At 39.2% G+C, this 17,672-nt stretch overlaps 1 protein-coding gene across 1 annotated transcript in view; it reads left to right on the forward strand.

The window, feature by feature from the left end:
• Positions 1 to 17,672, forward strand: part of BICC1 (BicC family RNA binding protein 1) — a 109,239-nt gene that overhangs the window by 74,964 nt on the left and 16,603 nt on the right. Inside the window, exons 4-14 of the mRNA XM_068140052.1 lie at positions 1,198 to 1,277; positions 2,861 to 3,019; positions 4,644 to 4,697; positions 6,038 to 6,232; positions 7,957 to 8,208; positions 11,080 to 11,211; positions 13,016 to 13,202; positions 14,926 to 15,084; positions 15,455 to 15,651; positions 15,948 to 16,089; positions 17,235 to 17,391. Of these exons, the coding sequence (XP_067996153.1) occupies positions 1,198 to 1,277; positions 2,861 to 3,019; positions 4,644 to 4,697; positions 6,038 to 6,232; positions 7,957 to 8,208; positions 11,080 to 11,211; positions 13,016 to 13,202; positions 14,926 to 15,084; positions 15,455 to 15,651; positions 15,948 to 16,089; positions 17,235 to 17,391 (1,714 nt within the window). The remainder of the gene's footprint in view (positions 1 to 1,197; positions 1,278 to 2,860; positions 3,020 to 4,643; positions 4,698 to 6,037; positions 6,233 to 7,956; positions 8,209 to 11,079; positions 11,212 to 13,015; positions 13,203 to 14,925; positions 15,085 to 15,454; positions 15,652 to 15,947; positions 16,090 to 17,234; positions 17,392 to 17,672) is intronic.

A 17,672-nucleotide genomic window follows, 5' to 3' on the forward strand; every position in this document is an offset into this window, starting at 1 on the left:
TGAAGTGATTTCAGTCACTGAGATAATGGGAAAGGTGCATATGTTGTGTTACATCTATGTGTTGTCTTGCCATTGAGAATATCTTTATCTTTATATACTGTAAGTTGAGCACATCTGTCTGGCATAATAAATTAGATTAATTCATTAGCCAGAAAAGGATTCAGAATGTTTCTTTTTTTTGGAGAATAGTTAATTTCATCAGAGAAAAAAAAAAACCAAACATTGCAAAAGGGCAGAGTACTCAAGAACTGGGGAAAGAGAAAATAGGCATCACCTGCAAAATAAGATCCTTGTTGCTAATACTTAGAAATGTTGGCTAGTAGTTGGAGATTAATTTTTGTTGTGGCTTGTTTGAATTAAATGGGTGTTTTGACAGTAGTTTCACATCGTGGCACTTTATGCTTCTGGACACCAGATGGTGCTGCTAAACTATCTAAAGTGTCCTTTTTACACTTAAGTAATTGATACTTGATTTAGTTCCAAAGTGAGTTCTGTACTTTCTGACCGAGTCTATATACAGGATACAGAACTGTGCCTGGTGATTCAGCACGACTCCTTCTACTGTTTAAAGACAATGGTCTAAAAATTATAATGCAAACTGAACTGTGCTGTGGAATCAGTATTTTAGGTCTCACTGGGTAAGAACTGTCATGATATGGTGTTCCTCCTGGCTTAGTGGCAAATCTTAATTTATATGCTTGACATTTTAGAGGTTTGATTCTAAAAAGTGTTACTTAAATTTCATGTAATAACTTCATCAGAGAACTTCTGGTGGAGGCACTGTTATTGCCAGGTTCAAACTGCAAAGGATAGTTCTAGAGGCTAATTAAATATAATGAACTGAATAGTGTGTTTGAGTTTGGAAGTTTTTCTTTTACACTCTGTGTTTCAGTAAGGCTGCCAGTTGTCCTCTTGCTATATTTGAGATGTGTTGGCTTAGCTACGGAATTGATCCATAATACTGTGACACACGTTTGACATTCGATTTCTGTTTGTTTTCAGTTGGTTATCACATTTAATAAACTCATCTGATTATTCTGATTGTGGGATTGAAGGGATGGAACAATACATGAGGTTTTTAGGTGGATCTCAAAGGTTGGTGGTAGTTTGTTAAAGTGGAACAAATGGGTTCAGTTTTATTTAAACAGTGATGATGGGTTTTGTTTATTTTTCTTACAAATTTTTATTTCTTTATAGATCCCCATATTAAAGTCTCTGGAAAAAAGGAAAATGTTAAAGAAGCAAAAGAGAAAATCATGTCTGTCTTGGACACAAAAGTAAGGGATTATTTAGAATGTCACCCTAATACTTAATTTCATTGGGAAATTGATCTCTTTAGGTGAGCTCATTTAAACTGAAGGCATTTATGAATGCTTTGAAGAAGTCTCCGGTACATTTCTTCTGGATGTTGGTATTTGGGCATATTTAAATGTGCTACAAGAAAATGCTTGCTTTAGCAAATTTTCCCAGAATTAAACTATATAGAAATCCAGCCGTATGGCTGAAAACAGACATGGTTTGTTTCTTGGATTGGGGAGATTTCTTTAACATCTGAAAAATCAGCTTCCCTGGAAACAGGGAGATTATGCAGCCACTTCAATGGAACTAAAATTTTGTTTCTGTTTGGAATTCAATTTTAGGAACATTCATGCAGTTCTATTTTGAACTCTTACTTCATTCTTATACTCTGAAACATCAAGACTGTGAGGATAGACTAAGGGATCTGGGGTTGCTCAGCCTGGAGAAGACTCCAGGGGGACTATAGTGCTGCCTTACAGTACCTGAAGGGATCCTACAGGAAAGATGGAGAAGGACTTCTCATAAGGATGTCTAGTGACAGGACAAGGGGAAGTGGTTTTAAACTGAGTGAGAGTAGGATTAGACTGCATCTTAGGAAGAAGTTCTTCAGTACAAGGGTGATGAGACTGTGGAATACACTGCCCAGGGAGGTTGTGAATGTCTCCTTCCTGGGAGTGTTGAAGGCTGGGCTGGATGAGGCATTGAACAGCCAAGTCTAGTTGAGAGGTGTCCCTGCCCATAGTAGAGGTCAGAGTAGATGATCTCAAATGTCCCTTCCAACTTAAGCCGTTCTATGATTGCTGGAATTTATGGAAGGTCTATATTTTGGACAGGAGTCTCATGTGTTCATGAGATTTTCTTTCTATCCAATAGCGATTCTTTGGGGGCAATATGTATGGCTTCTGCACAGCTGTACACCAATTTTTTAATTCTCTAAACAGTCTGCCAGTGATAAGCACCATTTTTAGAACAACTGTGAAGAAGGTCATTGTGGGTTGGTGGCAATATGGGTTTTAAGAGCAACTGTAGGCACTGTTTGTGCATTTTAAAAATGGATGTACCAAAAAAAATTTGTAGGCTTGTTAGGGAAAGAAGCCCTGTTGGTTTTAGGTCACATGGCTTTGATTTGCTATAGTCTTCATCATATGATTCCTTCAGATCAGTCAGGGTGGTGTTAATGCAAATAAAAAAGGGGGGAAAACCCCAAACAATAAACAAACCATAATTACAATTACTTCCTATGGATTGGGAAAGGACATTTAAGTCAAACTTGATAAAACCTAGGGCACATTTTAAAAGCCTAATGTCTAAACATTTTGTGACAATGTATCTTTGGGAAAATTATCTCCATGTAATTTCCTCCCTGGAAAGAAAATGGGAATGGTTTAGCGTCTGACTGTGATCCATATTCAAAACATCTTATTTGAGTAGAGGTTAAGACAGTTTATCCAGGAAAACTATTTTGGAAGTACAATTCTGAATGTCATTCTTGAACTTAGATTACTCCAAAATAATCAGGCTATGCTGTGAACAAATCTAATCATGTGTGCTTGATTTCCAGAGCAATCGAGTAACCTTGAAGATGGATGTTTCACATACGGAACATTCTCATGTGATAGGTAAAGGTGGCAATAATATTAAAAAAGTGATGGAGGAAACAGGATGCCATATCCATTTTCCAGACTCAAATAGGAATAATCAAGCAGAGAAAAGCAATCAAGTAAGTATTGTTTAACAGAGCATTCATTTATACTGTAATTCCTGAGAGTATAACATTGCTGAAGTTTTCGTCACTTTGGGGTTTTTGGGGACAGTGAGTTCATGTTCAGGGAAATAGAATTTTGTGTTTACACTCTGTGGAAAGCATGGGACTTCTTAAGTGAGCAAATCTTCAAAACCAGATGGAAACAATTTGAAATGGCTCATGAATCACTTTAACATTTTGAAACTCATTTTGAAACTGTAAAATTATTTTGAGCATACAGAAGTCAACAACTTAGTGTGAGTGGTGGAGAAGCAGTATGAAAAGCACTGCTTCTGTAATTTTTTGTTTATTTTTCCTCTTCAACACCTGATTTTATTTAGCAAGGTTCTGCATCTGGATAAGGCCAGTCCCTGTCACAAATCCAGGCTAGGTCCAGAGTGGGTCAAGAGTAGCTCTGAAGAAGGAGACTTGGGCGTATTTATTGATGACGAGCTCAACATGAGCAGGCCGTGTGCTCCTGCAGCCCAGAAGGCAAATTATATCCTGGGCTGCCTCAAGAGGAGTGTGGCCAGCAGGTCCCTTTACTCTGCTCTTGTGAGAACCCACCTTGAAGACTGCGTCTGGGTCTGGTGTCCCCACTATAAGGACAGAGAGGTATTGGAGCAAGTCCAAAGGCCACAGAGGTGATCTGAGAGCTGAAACACCTCTGCTATGAGGATGGGCTGAGGGAGCTGAGGTTGTTCAGCTTAGAGAAGAGAAAACTGCAGAGAGACGTTAGAGCTGCTTTCCAGTACTTGAAGGGATCCTTGCAGGAAGGCTGGAGAGGAACTTTTCCTAAGCATGTCTACAGACAGGACAAAGAGGAATGATTTTAAGCTGAGAGAAAGTAGGTTTAGACTGGACCTTAGGAAGCAGCTCTTCAGCACAAGCGTGGTGGGATTCTGTAATAGGTTGCCCAGAGAGTGTTTGAATGCCTCCTCCCTAGAGGTGTTGAAGAGCAGGCTGTATGAGACCTTGAGAAGCCAAGTCTAGTTGAGGTGTCCCTGCCCATGGTGGGGAGGTTAAGTAGATGATCTCTAAGGTCCCTTCCAACCTAAGCCATACTGTCATTAATTTTTTTTCTTTTAGCTTATGGTGTAACTTAGTTGAAAGCTAAACTGGGTGGATAGCTAGCAAAATGAACTTTATTAAAAAACAATGAACCTGAATTCTGGAGCCTCTGTAATGTTAATATTGCCAGAATGTTTGTTCACTTTCAAGTCTTTCATCACTGCATTAAGAATTCCTTCTCCTGCATCCCAGTGGCTGCTAAGCAAAATACAGTCCGAGAAAACCTGCTGTGGTTGGTTTCTGTGCTCACACTGAGCACATGTATGCAGTAATAATTTCATTATTTGATCCCAGGAACTATATTGTTTTGTCTTTCTCTGTTTGCTAATGACTATGTAGTCTATGATCCCATAAGTGATTAATTCTTTTTACACCGGTTATAGGTTTTTAGCTGCTGTTTAGAGAACAGTTAGGTTGTCACCAGGTCTGAAATTGAAATCTGTGTTGGGTTTTTGGGTGTGTCTGAATAACTTTTCCTATGCATCATTGAATTTGTGATGCTATGTTTTCTATATTCGTGCTCTTCCAGGTGTCTATTGCCGGACAGCCAGCTGGAGTGGAGTCTGCAAGAGTTAGAATTAGGGTAATAGACTGTTTAATTGTAGTGTTCCCTTGAAACCACCTGTGAAAGGGGTGTGTGTGGGGGGGGAAATCCAGTTTTGAGAACCCTGGGATTGTCTGGCTCTATTTTATGACAGTAGAAATATAGGAACAAATATGCATGTTCATGTGAATAAAATGGAAAGGGCATTGTAAAAGCAGTGATTCTCATTCTGGCCAAAGCTGAACCTTGAAAAACAAGTCTAAAAGATAAGCAAGATGAATTTTTAAACACAGTATGGAGCAGTTTGCGCCTTATTATATCTTCCACAGATGGCCTGTAGTAGCTTGGGCATCTGTGTCAATCTGTGACTTAGGCAATTGCTGCCTTTTTAACCATTTTCTTGTTTAATTTGTGTAAACATTGGGAGAATTCAGTGCCATTCAAAACTCATAGAGGTTTCCTGTCTTTGCCTTCTAGTTTTGATTTGTTATGTGTATTCTGGCATAATCGAATAAATTCTGAAACCTTTGTTCTTAATTATTGTAGTCAGGTATGCCACTTACACAGCCTTGGTCTTTTTGCTTAGCCTGGAAAAGAGGAGGCTTGGGGGAGACCCTATTCTCTACAACTACCTGAAGGGAGGTTGTAGACAGGCAGGGGCTGGTCTCTTCTCCCAGGCAACCATCACCAGAACAAGAGGACACACTCTGAAGCTGTGCCAGGGGAGGCTTAGACTGGATGTTAGGAAGAAATTCTTCATAGAGAGTGATTGCCTGTTGGAATGGGCTGCCTGGGGAGGTGGTGGATTTGCCATCATAGGGGGTGTTTAGGAGGAGACTTGATGGGGTGCTTGATTGTATGGTTTAGTTGATTAGATGTTGTTGGATGATGGGTTGGATGCAATGATATTGAAGGTCTCTTCCAACCTGGTTTATTCTAGTCTATTCTATTGACTGTCATGAGAGAAGCTAATGTTTATGTAGCTTTGTCACTGATTTCAGAGCTCCAATTAATCAGTGTCAGAAAAGAGACTTCTCCAGGAAGTTTTACAAATACTGACCTGCTTATAGGTATGCATGGAAGTAGTTTATGCACATTAGTATGGAGAAGTTTCTGGCTTTATTGTGGGTACTTAGTTGCAAAAGATCCTGCTGTTCTGGGGGGAAAATCTGAAAGCAATGCTAAACCACCAAACGCTAGGCAAAACAAAGTCTCTTGTGAAAAATCAATACCTTTTCCCAACTTAGGATATGGTAATAGTTTTATCAATGAATCCTGGGTGGAGGATTTATGTTACCGTAATCATCACTGACTAGTAATAAAATTATTTGGTGAGTATGATTTTGGTTTTCAATATTTACTTTTATGTGTTCTTGTAGGAGCTGCTTCCATTGGTACTCGTGTTTGAATTGCCTATTGCTGGAATTCTCCAACCAATCCCAGATCCTAATTCTCCCACAATTCAGCATATATGTCAGACATACAGTATTTCAGTTTCCTTTAAACAACGTTCTCGAATGTATGGTGCTACAGTCATTGTCAGAGGCTCACAAAACAACACTAGTGCTGTGAAGGTAAGCTGTCCTCTTCAGTAGGTTTCTGTGGGTCATAAAGTTGTTCATAATTTAGATAATAGCTTTTAACTGATGTTGCATCCTGCATCTTCTGTACATGTTGTATCATCACTTTTTGAAGCCTAAAGATTTACTCTGATCTGGTAAGACCTCAACTGCAGTACTGTGTCCAGCTCTCAAGCCCTCAGTGCAGGAATGACGTGGACCTGGTGGAGCAGGTCCAGAGGAAAGCCACAAAAATTGAGGTGCCTGGAACACCTCTCCTGTGACAACAGGCTGAGGAAGCTGGGGTTGTTCAGTGTGGAGAAGAGAAGGCTGCAAGGAGACCTAATAGTGGCCTTCCAGTATGTGAAGGGGGCCCAAAGGAAGACTGCAGAGGGACTGACTACAAAGGCCTGGAGTGGTTTGAAATAAGAAAAGAGTATATTTAGACTGGATGTTAGGAAGACATTCTTTACCATGAGGGTGGTGGAATGCTACAACAGGTTGCTCAGGAAGGTAGTGGACATCAGGCTAGATGTAACTCTGAGTAGCCTGATCCTAATGGAGGATGTTCCTGAGGTTGGGTTGGACTTTGACCCTTGGAGGTCCCTTCCAACCCAAACCATTCTATGATCCTTTGATTTATTTGTTTGAGATTGGTTTTTAACTGGTTTAGGTGAGGTGTAGCTCTATTCTCTATGTATTTTTAAGTTTAGGATTTAGCATTATTTATGCTAAACTTTTAATCTGCGTGGTGTTGTGGTGGTGTTGTTTGGTTTTTTTTCTTTAATCTCTTGCACACTTGTTTGTTTCCAGCAATTTTGAAGTATTAGAATAGAATAAACCAGGTTGGAAGTAACCTTCACGATCATCGTGTCCACATTATGCTTATCTTACCTATTATTAATTCAAAAAATAACTCCTACCTTTCACTTATACCTTCCAGAAAAAGCCACAAACTTCAGTGACTTCATCATGCTTTGCTTTTTTTCAATGTGCACTTACATATGTAACCTTGAAAACTTCTCTTGAAGACAATAAAACTGGTCTTGCAAAACCAGAACTGGGAGATATGAATTAAAGGAACTGCTATGAGCCTATTTATCTTCATAAAATAAAAGAAGTTTCCTTGTTAAGCACTGGCAGTATGACTCACTGATGTGGTTTCAGATGGGTGTATCTCAGGCTGGGGAGAACATCTTGGGCCAAAATTGGAAGACATTCTGTTCATGAGCAATAGGACAAGGGGGAATGGTTTTAAGCTGAAGCAGAGTAGGAGAGTAGGATTAGACTGGATCTTAGGAAGTTCTTCAGTTTGAGGATGGTGAGAGTCTGGAATAGGGAAGTTGTGCATGCCTCTTCCCCAGGGGGTGTTGAAGGCCAGGTTGGGTGAGGCCTTGAGCAGCTGTGTCTAGTTGAGAAGCATCCCTGCCCATGGTGGGGAGGTTGGAGCAGATGATCTCTAAGGTCCCTTCCAAGCTAGGGCATTCTGTGCTAGCACAGAGGTCGTCTGTGGGGACCAAACCATTTGCCATTGTCTCACTGCCTTTTAGAATGGCAATTAAACACTGTATTGGCCCTAAAAGGGGACCTGTTGGTAGGGTTTAGTCTGTTAACTTTAACAAATCAGCTTTTGGAACAAATTTCTTTAATGCAGGATGCATGACGCAAAGCAGTCTGAAATGTTGTCTTGTGTGCCTGTGAGCACTGCTTCACCAGATCCTCACATTTCTCTCTCCCAGGAAGGAACAGCCATGCTTTTAGAACACCTAGCTGGGAGCCTGGCCTCTGCAATCCCTGTGAGCGCACAGCTTGACATTGCAGCGCAGCATCATCTCTTTATGATGGGTCGAAATGGCAGTAACATCAAACATATCATGCAGAGGACTGGTGCTCAGATCCACTTCCCTGACCCTAGCAACCCACAGAAGAAATCCACTGTCTACCTCCAGGGCACAATTGAGTCTGTCTGTCTTGCCAGGCAATATCTCATGGTAAGTACTGGCTGGATGAGGACTTGAGTAGCAAAGTCTAATGGAGAGGCGTCCCTGCCCATCATGTGGATGTTGGAGTAAATGATTGCTATGGTTCTTTCCAACCTAGGCCATTCTATACTTTCAGTGAAGCTTCCTTGAAAAAGAGAAAAAAGACAGATTATAGAAAATGTGCTCATTCTGAATGTATTTATGGGTTAAATGGTAGTTAGTCTTAGAGAGGAAGGTTTACTATTCATATTTTTAAAAAGCTGATTCATTTGTGAGTGCTCTCTTTTTGCCTGTATTTTGTGACAGTTTGTAGTTATCCAAAATACTTGTAATCTCTGGTATAACGATTTGAACAATGACATTAGTAATATAAATGCAACATAAGCAATTTAAATTGGCAATAACAGTAGGCTTGCAGATTTTGGAGGTATTTGTTGCTGCTGAATGGTATGTTTCATTTTGCCAACCTACCTTTTCCATGTTTGGCAGGTTTCTTGTGAGAGAAAGTGGCAGGAATTTCTTGGTTCCTATGTAGTTCAGTTTGCATGGAAACTAGGAAACCCATGGAAATATTACTCACTCTGCAGTCTTCTAGAACCATGGTTTCAGTACTAAAAGGCCTTTTATAATAAGAGTTTTTATATTACAGATATTTGTTGCATTGGTCTTTAAGCCTTACAGGACCCTTTAGGATTATTGTAGCACTACTGTTTGTACACATTTACTTATATACATAGGCATTTACAAACAAGTGGGAGGATTGGACTGAAGTCTAATTCAGAGCTCGTATCAGGATAGACCATAAATTCATAGAATGGTTTGGGTTGGAAGGGACCTTTGAAGATCATTTAATTCCAACCTCTCCCACCATGAGCAGGGACTAGACCAGGTTGCTCAAGGTGGCCTCTGATCTGGCCTTGAACACCTTCAGGAAGGGGGCATTCCTGACCTCCCTAACCATGATACCATTATATTCCAGAAATGCTCATCACTTGAACTGCATTGTACCTTGCTGTATAGTGGAAAGCAGAGCCATGTTGCCTTTCTATTTATACATTTGTGTTCATGATTATTAGATTCTAGGATGCTACAGTCTCTAAATACTAGGAGATAGCTTTATTTGGCATATTTCCTTGGTAAGATTCAATTTGTATGTTTCTGGAAGTTTTTAAAGTGGAAGCAAATGCATCAATCCATCATATGAACTTCCAAATACACCTTTACTCTAGAAACTTAAAAAGAATGGCCCTCACATAATTCTGAGTTTAACAGCTCAGTTTAATTCCAAGCACATTAGTACAACTTAGTAGATGTCATGTGGCGTGCTATATTACCCTTTAAAGGCTGTACTGCCCGGGAGACTTGCTGTATTTCAACTCTTGCATTATGTGTCCTGAAACTCTTGTTTCCAGTTTTCTACATAAAACAAGTATTAAAAGTTCTACTACTTCTCCTCATCTCAAACCCCTTGGTTTCAGGTGTGTTTTGACTGTCACAAAACAATACTGAGGCTTTTTTGTTAGTTTTGCATATAGCAATGCGGACTGTACAATATTTAATTAAAGACATTGAGACCTTTTCATTCACTCACTTGCTTTCAAAGACCTTTATTTGATCCTGTTCTTCATCATATAGGTACTCTAAATATACAGCAATGAAGAGTAGTGCAAAAAAAAACCCAACTTAATATGCTTATAAAACCTGGTATTTTGTCTTAGCAATTTCTGGTATTTCTGTTTTCATTATTAGCTTTTGGTGAGACCCTTCCAATATTGCTTCCTGTAACTTTTTGAAACAAAACATTTGGAGAAGGCCAGGATGGATTGGATGAACCCCTATCAGTGGCTCTGTTACTATAAAATCATTGAATATTGATCTCAGTATTTTTCAGTAGACTTTATTCGTAACTGTTCTTTCCAGACAAGTTCCCTTTGTGGGAGCTAATTTGGATTTTTTTCCATTGTCTGAAAGTCAATATGTATAGGATGCCTTGCTTTAATTTTCCTTAAGTTAGTTTAGTGTAGGATTAGAAGTACTCCGTAGCTGAACTGTTGAGAAGTGCTATTTAAATATAAAATGAAATTAACTAGTGTTCTGAACAATAAGTACGCTAATTTGCTTTTTGCTCTGAAGCAAATGCATCTTACTGTTTAAAAATTAAAATAATAAAAAATTAGGATTTATTTTCACTGACTTCTCTTAAAACACAACAGAAATAGAGGCTGCAGTCTAATAATTTTTAGATATCCTGTGACCATTGAGGTTTTTGTCATTTCTTGGGTTTGGGCCTTTTTTCGGGGCACTTATTAAATCAAGTTTCAAGTGTTAGAGTGATGCTATCCATATCAGTGGAAAATACTTGTGTAGCTGATCTAGGACAGGGGAAGAAAAAGGTATAAAGTTAAGACTTAGGCAGTGCTGCTTACACATAGTCTTTTTCAGAGCTGTTTCCTTATCTGAAACATAGTTTAGCCTGAGCCATTGGAGTATTTTAGGGTCCTGCTAACAGTTCATGACAAGATTTTGTTCTGATATAATGGGTAATAGTGGTTTCTGTATCTGAATCCTCTGGACACCTCGAATTCTGAAAAAGTAGCCAATGCAGGGTGTGTATATGCTGGTGGAATGTAGAATAGTCAACAAATCATTTCACCCTTATGCTGCCAAGACGTTGCTACAGAATGCCAGGGTGGAAAGGTACAGCTCTATTTTTGCATGCAAGGAAATGGCTTTACTTTCAATTTCATCATTACTGTTTTTATCTGAATTTACTGTATCACAGTGTAAGTGTTGCAGTCTCTGCACTTCAATTTATTGCTCACATTTGCATAGGAAAAGACTAGATTGTAAGTCTTAAAGTTTTGTGTCTTATCTTTTTAGGGTTGCCTTCCTCTTGTGCTCATGTTTGATATGAAAGAAGAAATTGAAGTAGAACCACAGTTCATAACACAGCTAATGGAGCAGTTAGATGTCTTCATAAGCATTAAGCCGAAGCCAAAGCAACCAAGCAAGGTTGGTGAAAAGCTAATGCACTATTTCAAAGCTTTCATGACAGCTATTCAGAGCTGAGGAGTTGACATGTCTGCTCCTCCTTCTTAACTTAATGGATCATAAACTTGTAAAAGGCGTGTGTATTTTCTGCTTGAAGTATCAGTTTAAGTGTTGCAACACTTAACTCTCGTTTAAGGCAGTTGGGCTTACATTAAATATTTGGCAGTACAGTGATTAGCTTTTGTGTGCAATATACTGATAAATCAATGATAAGACAACTTATATCTGACTAAGAACTACTTCTTATTTGTTTTTGAAGTGATTAGTCTTAAATTGCAGGTCCCCCGCAGAACTGTAGTGTTTCTTAGCAATCAGAACTGAATAAAACAAAAGACTGAGTGCATTCTGGCTTTATTCTACACAAGATGTTGAAAAGAACCATAAGAAATGAAATTACAAAATACTTACAGTGGGAGATGTTCATTGTAAAATAATCAGGCAATTATGGGTTGGCAACTCCCACAGTTGTCAGTGTTGTATATAATGCCATGACAAAGATTGCAAACTATGAAATGAGCATACCATTGTGTAAATAAAGAAGGCTCTCAGTGTAGGAATACATAAAATCAATTCAAAGAAATATTATATAGAGAGTGTACAAGAAATAAATATCTTTTCTTTTAAAGTTTAATTTTCCAGGCTTTTGTTAATTTTTTTTCCCCTCAGGCAGTTGTGAATTTAATAGCTAAATTCCTATATTTTTTGTCCATGTTGAGGTATAGATCTCAGATAATAGAGAAGATAAAGTTTTAATTACTGATTCACTTCTAGATTTTTCTCCTAGAATTGTTCAGGCTGGAAAAGACCCTTAAGATCAGAGAGTCTAACTGTTAATCCAACACTGTACCAAGTCTGCTGCTACACCATGTCCCTCAGCACCACATTCCTCCATGGATGGGGACTCTACCACTGCCCTGGGCAGCCTGGTCTGGGGTTTGGCAGCCCTTTCAGTAAAGACATTTTTCCTAATGTTCAGCCTAATTCTCTCTTGATGCAACTTGAGGCAGTTTTCTCTTGTCCTGTCACTTGTTATTTGGGAGAAGAGACCAACCCCCATCAAGGTCCAACTTCCTTTCAGGGAGTTGTAGAATGAAGAGGTCTCCTCTCGGCTTCCTTTTCTGTGGGCTTAACCCCAGTTCCCCTCAGCTGTTTCTCACAAGACTTGTGTTCTAGACCCTTCACCAGTTTTGTTGCCCCTCTCTGGACCTGCTCTAGCCACCTCCACATCCTTCTTGGAGTGAGGTACACAAATCTGAACCCAGGACTCAAGGTGCAGCCTCGCCAGTCATGTCCTGCAGTTCTTTGGAAGAGTTGGGCTTTTCTGACACGTCATCTTCCATAGTCCGTAGGAAAGTACACAATCAAAAATAAACATGATCAAAATACATACACCAGGCTTCAACTGACAGCCTTGGAGCAAATACTCTTATTACAACTTCTGTGGCGGGAAGCTGCTGAGGAGCTTGGCTTTGCTTATTTATTAGCGAGTCCCCAAGTCATATATACCAAATAGCAATCTAGGTACAGTAATAGTTCTTTTTCTTAGACAGAAGGGTCTTTCATTATTCTAAAGTGCATACAAAATCCCTGAACTTATTATCAAGGCTACTGAGTTTGAATAGCTGCTGACAGACTTCCTGCTGTCTTACACTGATAGGTTGCTGATAACTATGACGCCATGTTAATAAGAGCTGTGTGTTGCAGATCCACATTATGTAGTTGTGTTACTCATTGGTTTTCCTTTTTTGCCTTTTTTGCTGTGCAGTCGGTGATTGTAAAAAGTGTTGAACGAAATGCCTTAAACATGTACGAGGCAAGGAAATGTCTCTTAGGACTTGAAAGTAGTGGAGTGGCCATAGCGTCGATTTCCTCTCCTGTCTCGTGCCCTGTTGGTCTCTCTTGTTCTGGTTTGGATATCTTGTCCTCAGCAGGACTAGGACTCACTGGGCTTGGTATGCATTTCTTTCTATTATATATGTATCTTTGGATTTTGGTACATATTTGTTTCCAACTTAATCAATTCATACCAGAAAAAAAGGACTAGATGTGTTTTGCCTGAAGAATTGTGTTAAAGCATTAGAGAATTTTTTTAAAGGCTTGTTATTATCAAATTTCCTCTAAAACCTTTCTAAACAGGTGTGTGACTGATCTCTACAGAAAAACTTCCTGAAGCTCATAAACCATTCAGCTGAAAAGGAGGGAAGTAAAGGTTTATAGATTCATAGAATGGTTTGGGTTGGAAGAGACCTAGAAGATCATATAGTTGCAGCCCTCAGGAGAAGTAGGATATTAGCTTTGCAGTGTTCAGAAGAATGTTTTCCAAATGAAACTTTTTTTTGACAATGTTGTCCTGAACTTAGGTACTTAAGCCTGTCAACAGTACCATGGAAGCTAACATAGCTAATGCCACATTTCCATTCTGGCTCTATCTCACTTTAACTGAACACATGGTACTAGTTTACAGATTATTTCACCATGTTGAATTTAGGACAGAAATGCGTAAGCGTTCTATCTTCATGTAATTTTACAGAAGCAGCACACAGACCAGACTGGAAGCACCATTCTATTTTCAAGATCTGCAAATAACTTATTATCAGATATGTTTAGAAAACCAAAAAATCCCAGAAGAACTTGGTGACAGATCTTGCCAGAATTCTCATGTAACCGTCATCCTCCCCGGGAGTGCTGCATAGTTCTGTGCTTTATTGGCGGTCACTTGGGGCCAAGTAATTGTGCTGTGTGATTGATTTTTTTAGTGCTGCTTTCATTACCATTCAGGTCATGTCTGTGCTTAGGAATAGGGTTGGATTTTTTTTTTTTTTTTAACCTCTGTAGAGTATAGTACCCTGTGAATGCTTTTGCATGAAGAACTGTTTTGAGGGAATGCTTTATTAAGAATAAGCAATGCATTTGGGGAATGACTTGCAGTCAGTATTGAAGATGCATAAACAAACTTGACTAGCTCCTGGTGTGAAAGTAGTAGTTCATTCAAATAAGCTTCTGAGAAAAAAATTAATGTCTGATATAAAAGTAAGGTTTTGTAGTGCAGTTGCTTTCTTGTCTCCCAAGTACTGATTTTTTGGGTAAAGACCTGACAGAAGGAGTAGAGGGGATAGTGGGATGAGGCTTGTTTAGGTCAGAAAAGACTTCCAAGATGGTCAAGTTCAACTGTCGACCCACCACAACTATGGCCCCTAAACCATGTTCCTAGGTGCCATATCCACACATTTCTTGAACATCTCCAGGGATGGTGACACCATCAGCTCCCTGGGCAGCCTGTTCAAATGTCTGATCACTCTTCCAGTAAAGAAATTTTGCCTAGTATCCAACCTAAATCTCCCCTGGCACAATGTCAAGTGATTTCCTCTTGCTCTATCACCTAATAAATGGAGAGAAGAGAATCTTCTTGTTATGGCAGTAGAGACCAGTAGAAAGACATAAAAGATGCTCCAATTCTTCTTGAATACTGGATTTCCTGTTTAAGAACAAGCATGTTCTTAATGTATTGTATGCATCAAATTAACAGCAGGTTTAATGTTAAAATTGTTTGTGAAATCTATGCTGGCACAATTTAGTGAGATGTTGGTTGGTTTTAATCAGTACTTTTGTGAAGGTTTCTTTTGTCCTAGCTAAATATTCAGTATTCAATTAATGTTTTTTTGGGTTTTTTTTCAGGCCTTTTAGGTCCAACAGCCCTGTCAGTCAACACCTCAACTGCTCCAAACTCTCTCTTGAATGCCCTTAATAGTTCTGTGAGTCCTTTGCAGAGCCCAAGTTCAGGCACACCTAGTCCCACGTTATGGGCAACATCTCTTGGTAACACAAACACCACAGGTTGGTCGAAGTTAAATGTGAATTAAATGTACCACGCAACACTAAGTGATTAGAATGACGACTGAAAAGGCTGGAATGATTCATTCTTTATTCTTAATTTTGTCTTAACACAGATGAGTATCTGTATTTAAGTTATAACTTAATGGAAACTTATGCTGTTGCATTTAGTGTTTTCATCTCATGTATATGGACAGCTATGTTAACCTACAAAGTAATGGTTAGGTAAAGCAAAGTTAGATGAAGTTCTGGCATGGGAAACTTGTTTAGTGATGTATCCAAGTTAGATGAAGGGAGAGGATTTAGTCAAGTACCATAATGCATGAGGAGGTCATGTTCCCTTTGTTTTTTATGTAACTAAATTTTGTTGCAGGTTTTTCTGCTATTCCACACCTGATGATACCATCCACTGCCCAAGCAACTTTAACTAGTATTCTGTTGTCTGGAGTACCTAACTACAGTCAAAACACTCCATCACCACCACCAGGCCTGACTCCTGTTGAAGTCCACATTAATGGCATGCCATCAGAGAGTAAAAAAGGCTCACCTTCTTTAAATGGTCATGTAAAGGTAAGAGGCATTATCTCTAGAGAAACAGATCTGTATTATTATCTCTATTAAGAAAAGCTGGAAGAGAAAACTGCCTGTATTAGTAGATTCTTAAGGTTGCTAAGTTTAGAAGTAGAACAGTGGTGCTTTCGAAATATGACTTCAAGATTGAAAAAAGGAACATTCAAACTTATTGTCTTCCTGTGTCAGGAATTAATTTCTTGTGTTCCTGTGGAGATACGAAAAGGAAATTCTTTCAGTATTTCCTTAGGTGTAACAATTCCTTCAGTGATTAGTTTTTTAAATGATAATTCCAGACCTCAAATATCAAGTATGCTGCCCTGTCTGCCACATCACTAGGAGAAAATGTGTTGAGCACAAACCATGGTGATCCGGTAAGACAAACGAGTGCTCATGGTGCCACAGAACAAGTAGCTGCCAAGTCAAGTAATGCAGAAGGTAAGATTTGATGTGTTATTCTTTTTGCCTAATAGTGTTTGTGCAGCCTGTATACAGTTCATAAAATACTGCCTGTGCATTGGTTTTGCAGCTGTGTCACAGGAAGATCTTGCTGCATCTCCCAGATTTGATGTTAAAGAAAGTAAAAAGAAGTAGTATCCGAGCTGTTCTGTTGACACCTTAAGTCAGCGTAGATGTGCATGTAACATATTATTTATTCCCGAAGAGCAGAGGGAAATAACCTAAAGAACATTTTACTATGAAGGGGGGTTGTAAACAGGCAGAGGTTGGTCTCTTCTCCCAGGCAGCCAGCACCAGAACAAGAGGACACAGTCTCAGGCTGTGCCAGGGGAAGTTCAGGCTGGAGGTCAGGAGGAAGTTTTACACAGAGAGAGTGATTGCCCATTGGAATGGGCTGCCCGGGGAGGTGGTGGAGTCGCCGTGACTGGAGGTGTTCAGGAGGAGACTTGACAGGGTGCTTGGTTACATGGGTTAGTTGATTAGGTGGTGTTGGGTGATAGGTTGGACGTGATGATCTTGAAGGTCTCTTCCAACCTGGTTTATTCTGTTCTATGTTTTACAGCAGCTTAACTTCATTGCTTAAAACAATCTCTGTTTAAACAAAATACTAATTTTGTATCTTAATGTAAGGAATGAATCAATACCTTTGAAAAGGTTATTGCAGAAAATTGTGTAGATAATAGCTAGATGACACTGCCAAATGTATTTGCATGTTTTATAACAGCATTTCAGTTATGCTATTCTCCTTGTCATCCTTGAAGGGAGGGAAAGACAGTTTCACTTCAGAGTTGAGCAAATGTATAAAGGCCTTGTTGCCTCTGCCAATACTCTTTAATGAAAGAGTTGGCAGTCGTTTGAAATGCTAATTTGTGTTAAAGGTAAATTGCCCAGCTAAGGTGATGAATACTTGTAAAAACACATTCTACAGGTATTTGAACTTTAAGAGGAGAACTTTTACTCTAGCAGAAGTTATCTGAGCGCCTGACAAGGTTTATTGAAACTAGATGTGAAATAATTCTGTGAGGAGGAAGAGCAGATTTTGTTCTGTAGTTGTCATTCATTCGATAAGTTCACTAGGACATCAGAGAATTTTTGTTTTACTGTTCTCTCTATTGGTCTCATAGGCTGCAATGATGCTTTCGTAGAAGTGGGCATGCCAAGAAGTCCATCCCATTCAGCAAATACCAGTGATCTGAAGCAGATGATGAGCTCTTCCAAACAGTCCTGTGCAAAGAGACAAACAGTTGAATTACTGCAAGGCACCAAAAACTCTCACTTACAGTAAGTTAAATGTACAAATGCAGAATAATGGAACTTTCACCGTGCAAAAAACTTTCTTTTTTGTAGGTGGAAAGGGATGTTTCAGTCAAAATGCTCAAAGAGCCAATCAAAATTCAGCTTGATTTTTCATCACATTGGGCATTAGTGTACTCTCCCCAGTTTGATAATTGCAAACATTGCATGCTTTCCTTTGAAAAGAGAAAAAAGGGGGGGCAAAAAAAAGAGAAAGAAATGTCTTTCCTCTCCCACAAAACACTGAGGATTGCACTTTCTTTTTTTCC

Source organism: Melanerpes formicivorus, unplaced genomic scaffold (assembly GCF_026170545.1).
Source record: "Melanerpes formicivorus ecotype bairdi unplaced genomic scaffold, bMelFor1.0.p_v2 SCAF_6, whole genome shotgun sequence".
Taxonomy (NCBI): Eukaryota; Metazoa; Chordata; class Aves; order Piciformes; family Picidae; genus Melanerpes; species Melanerpes formicivorus.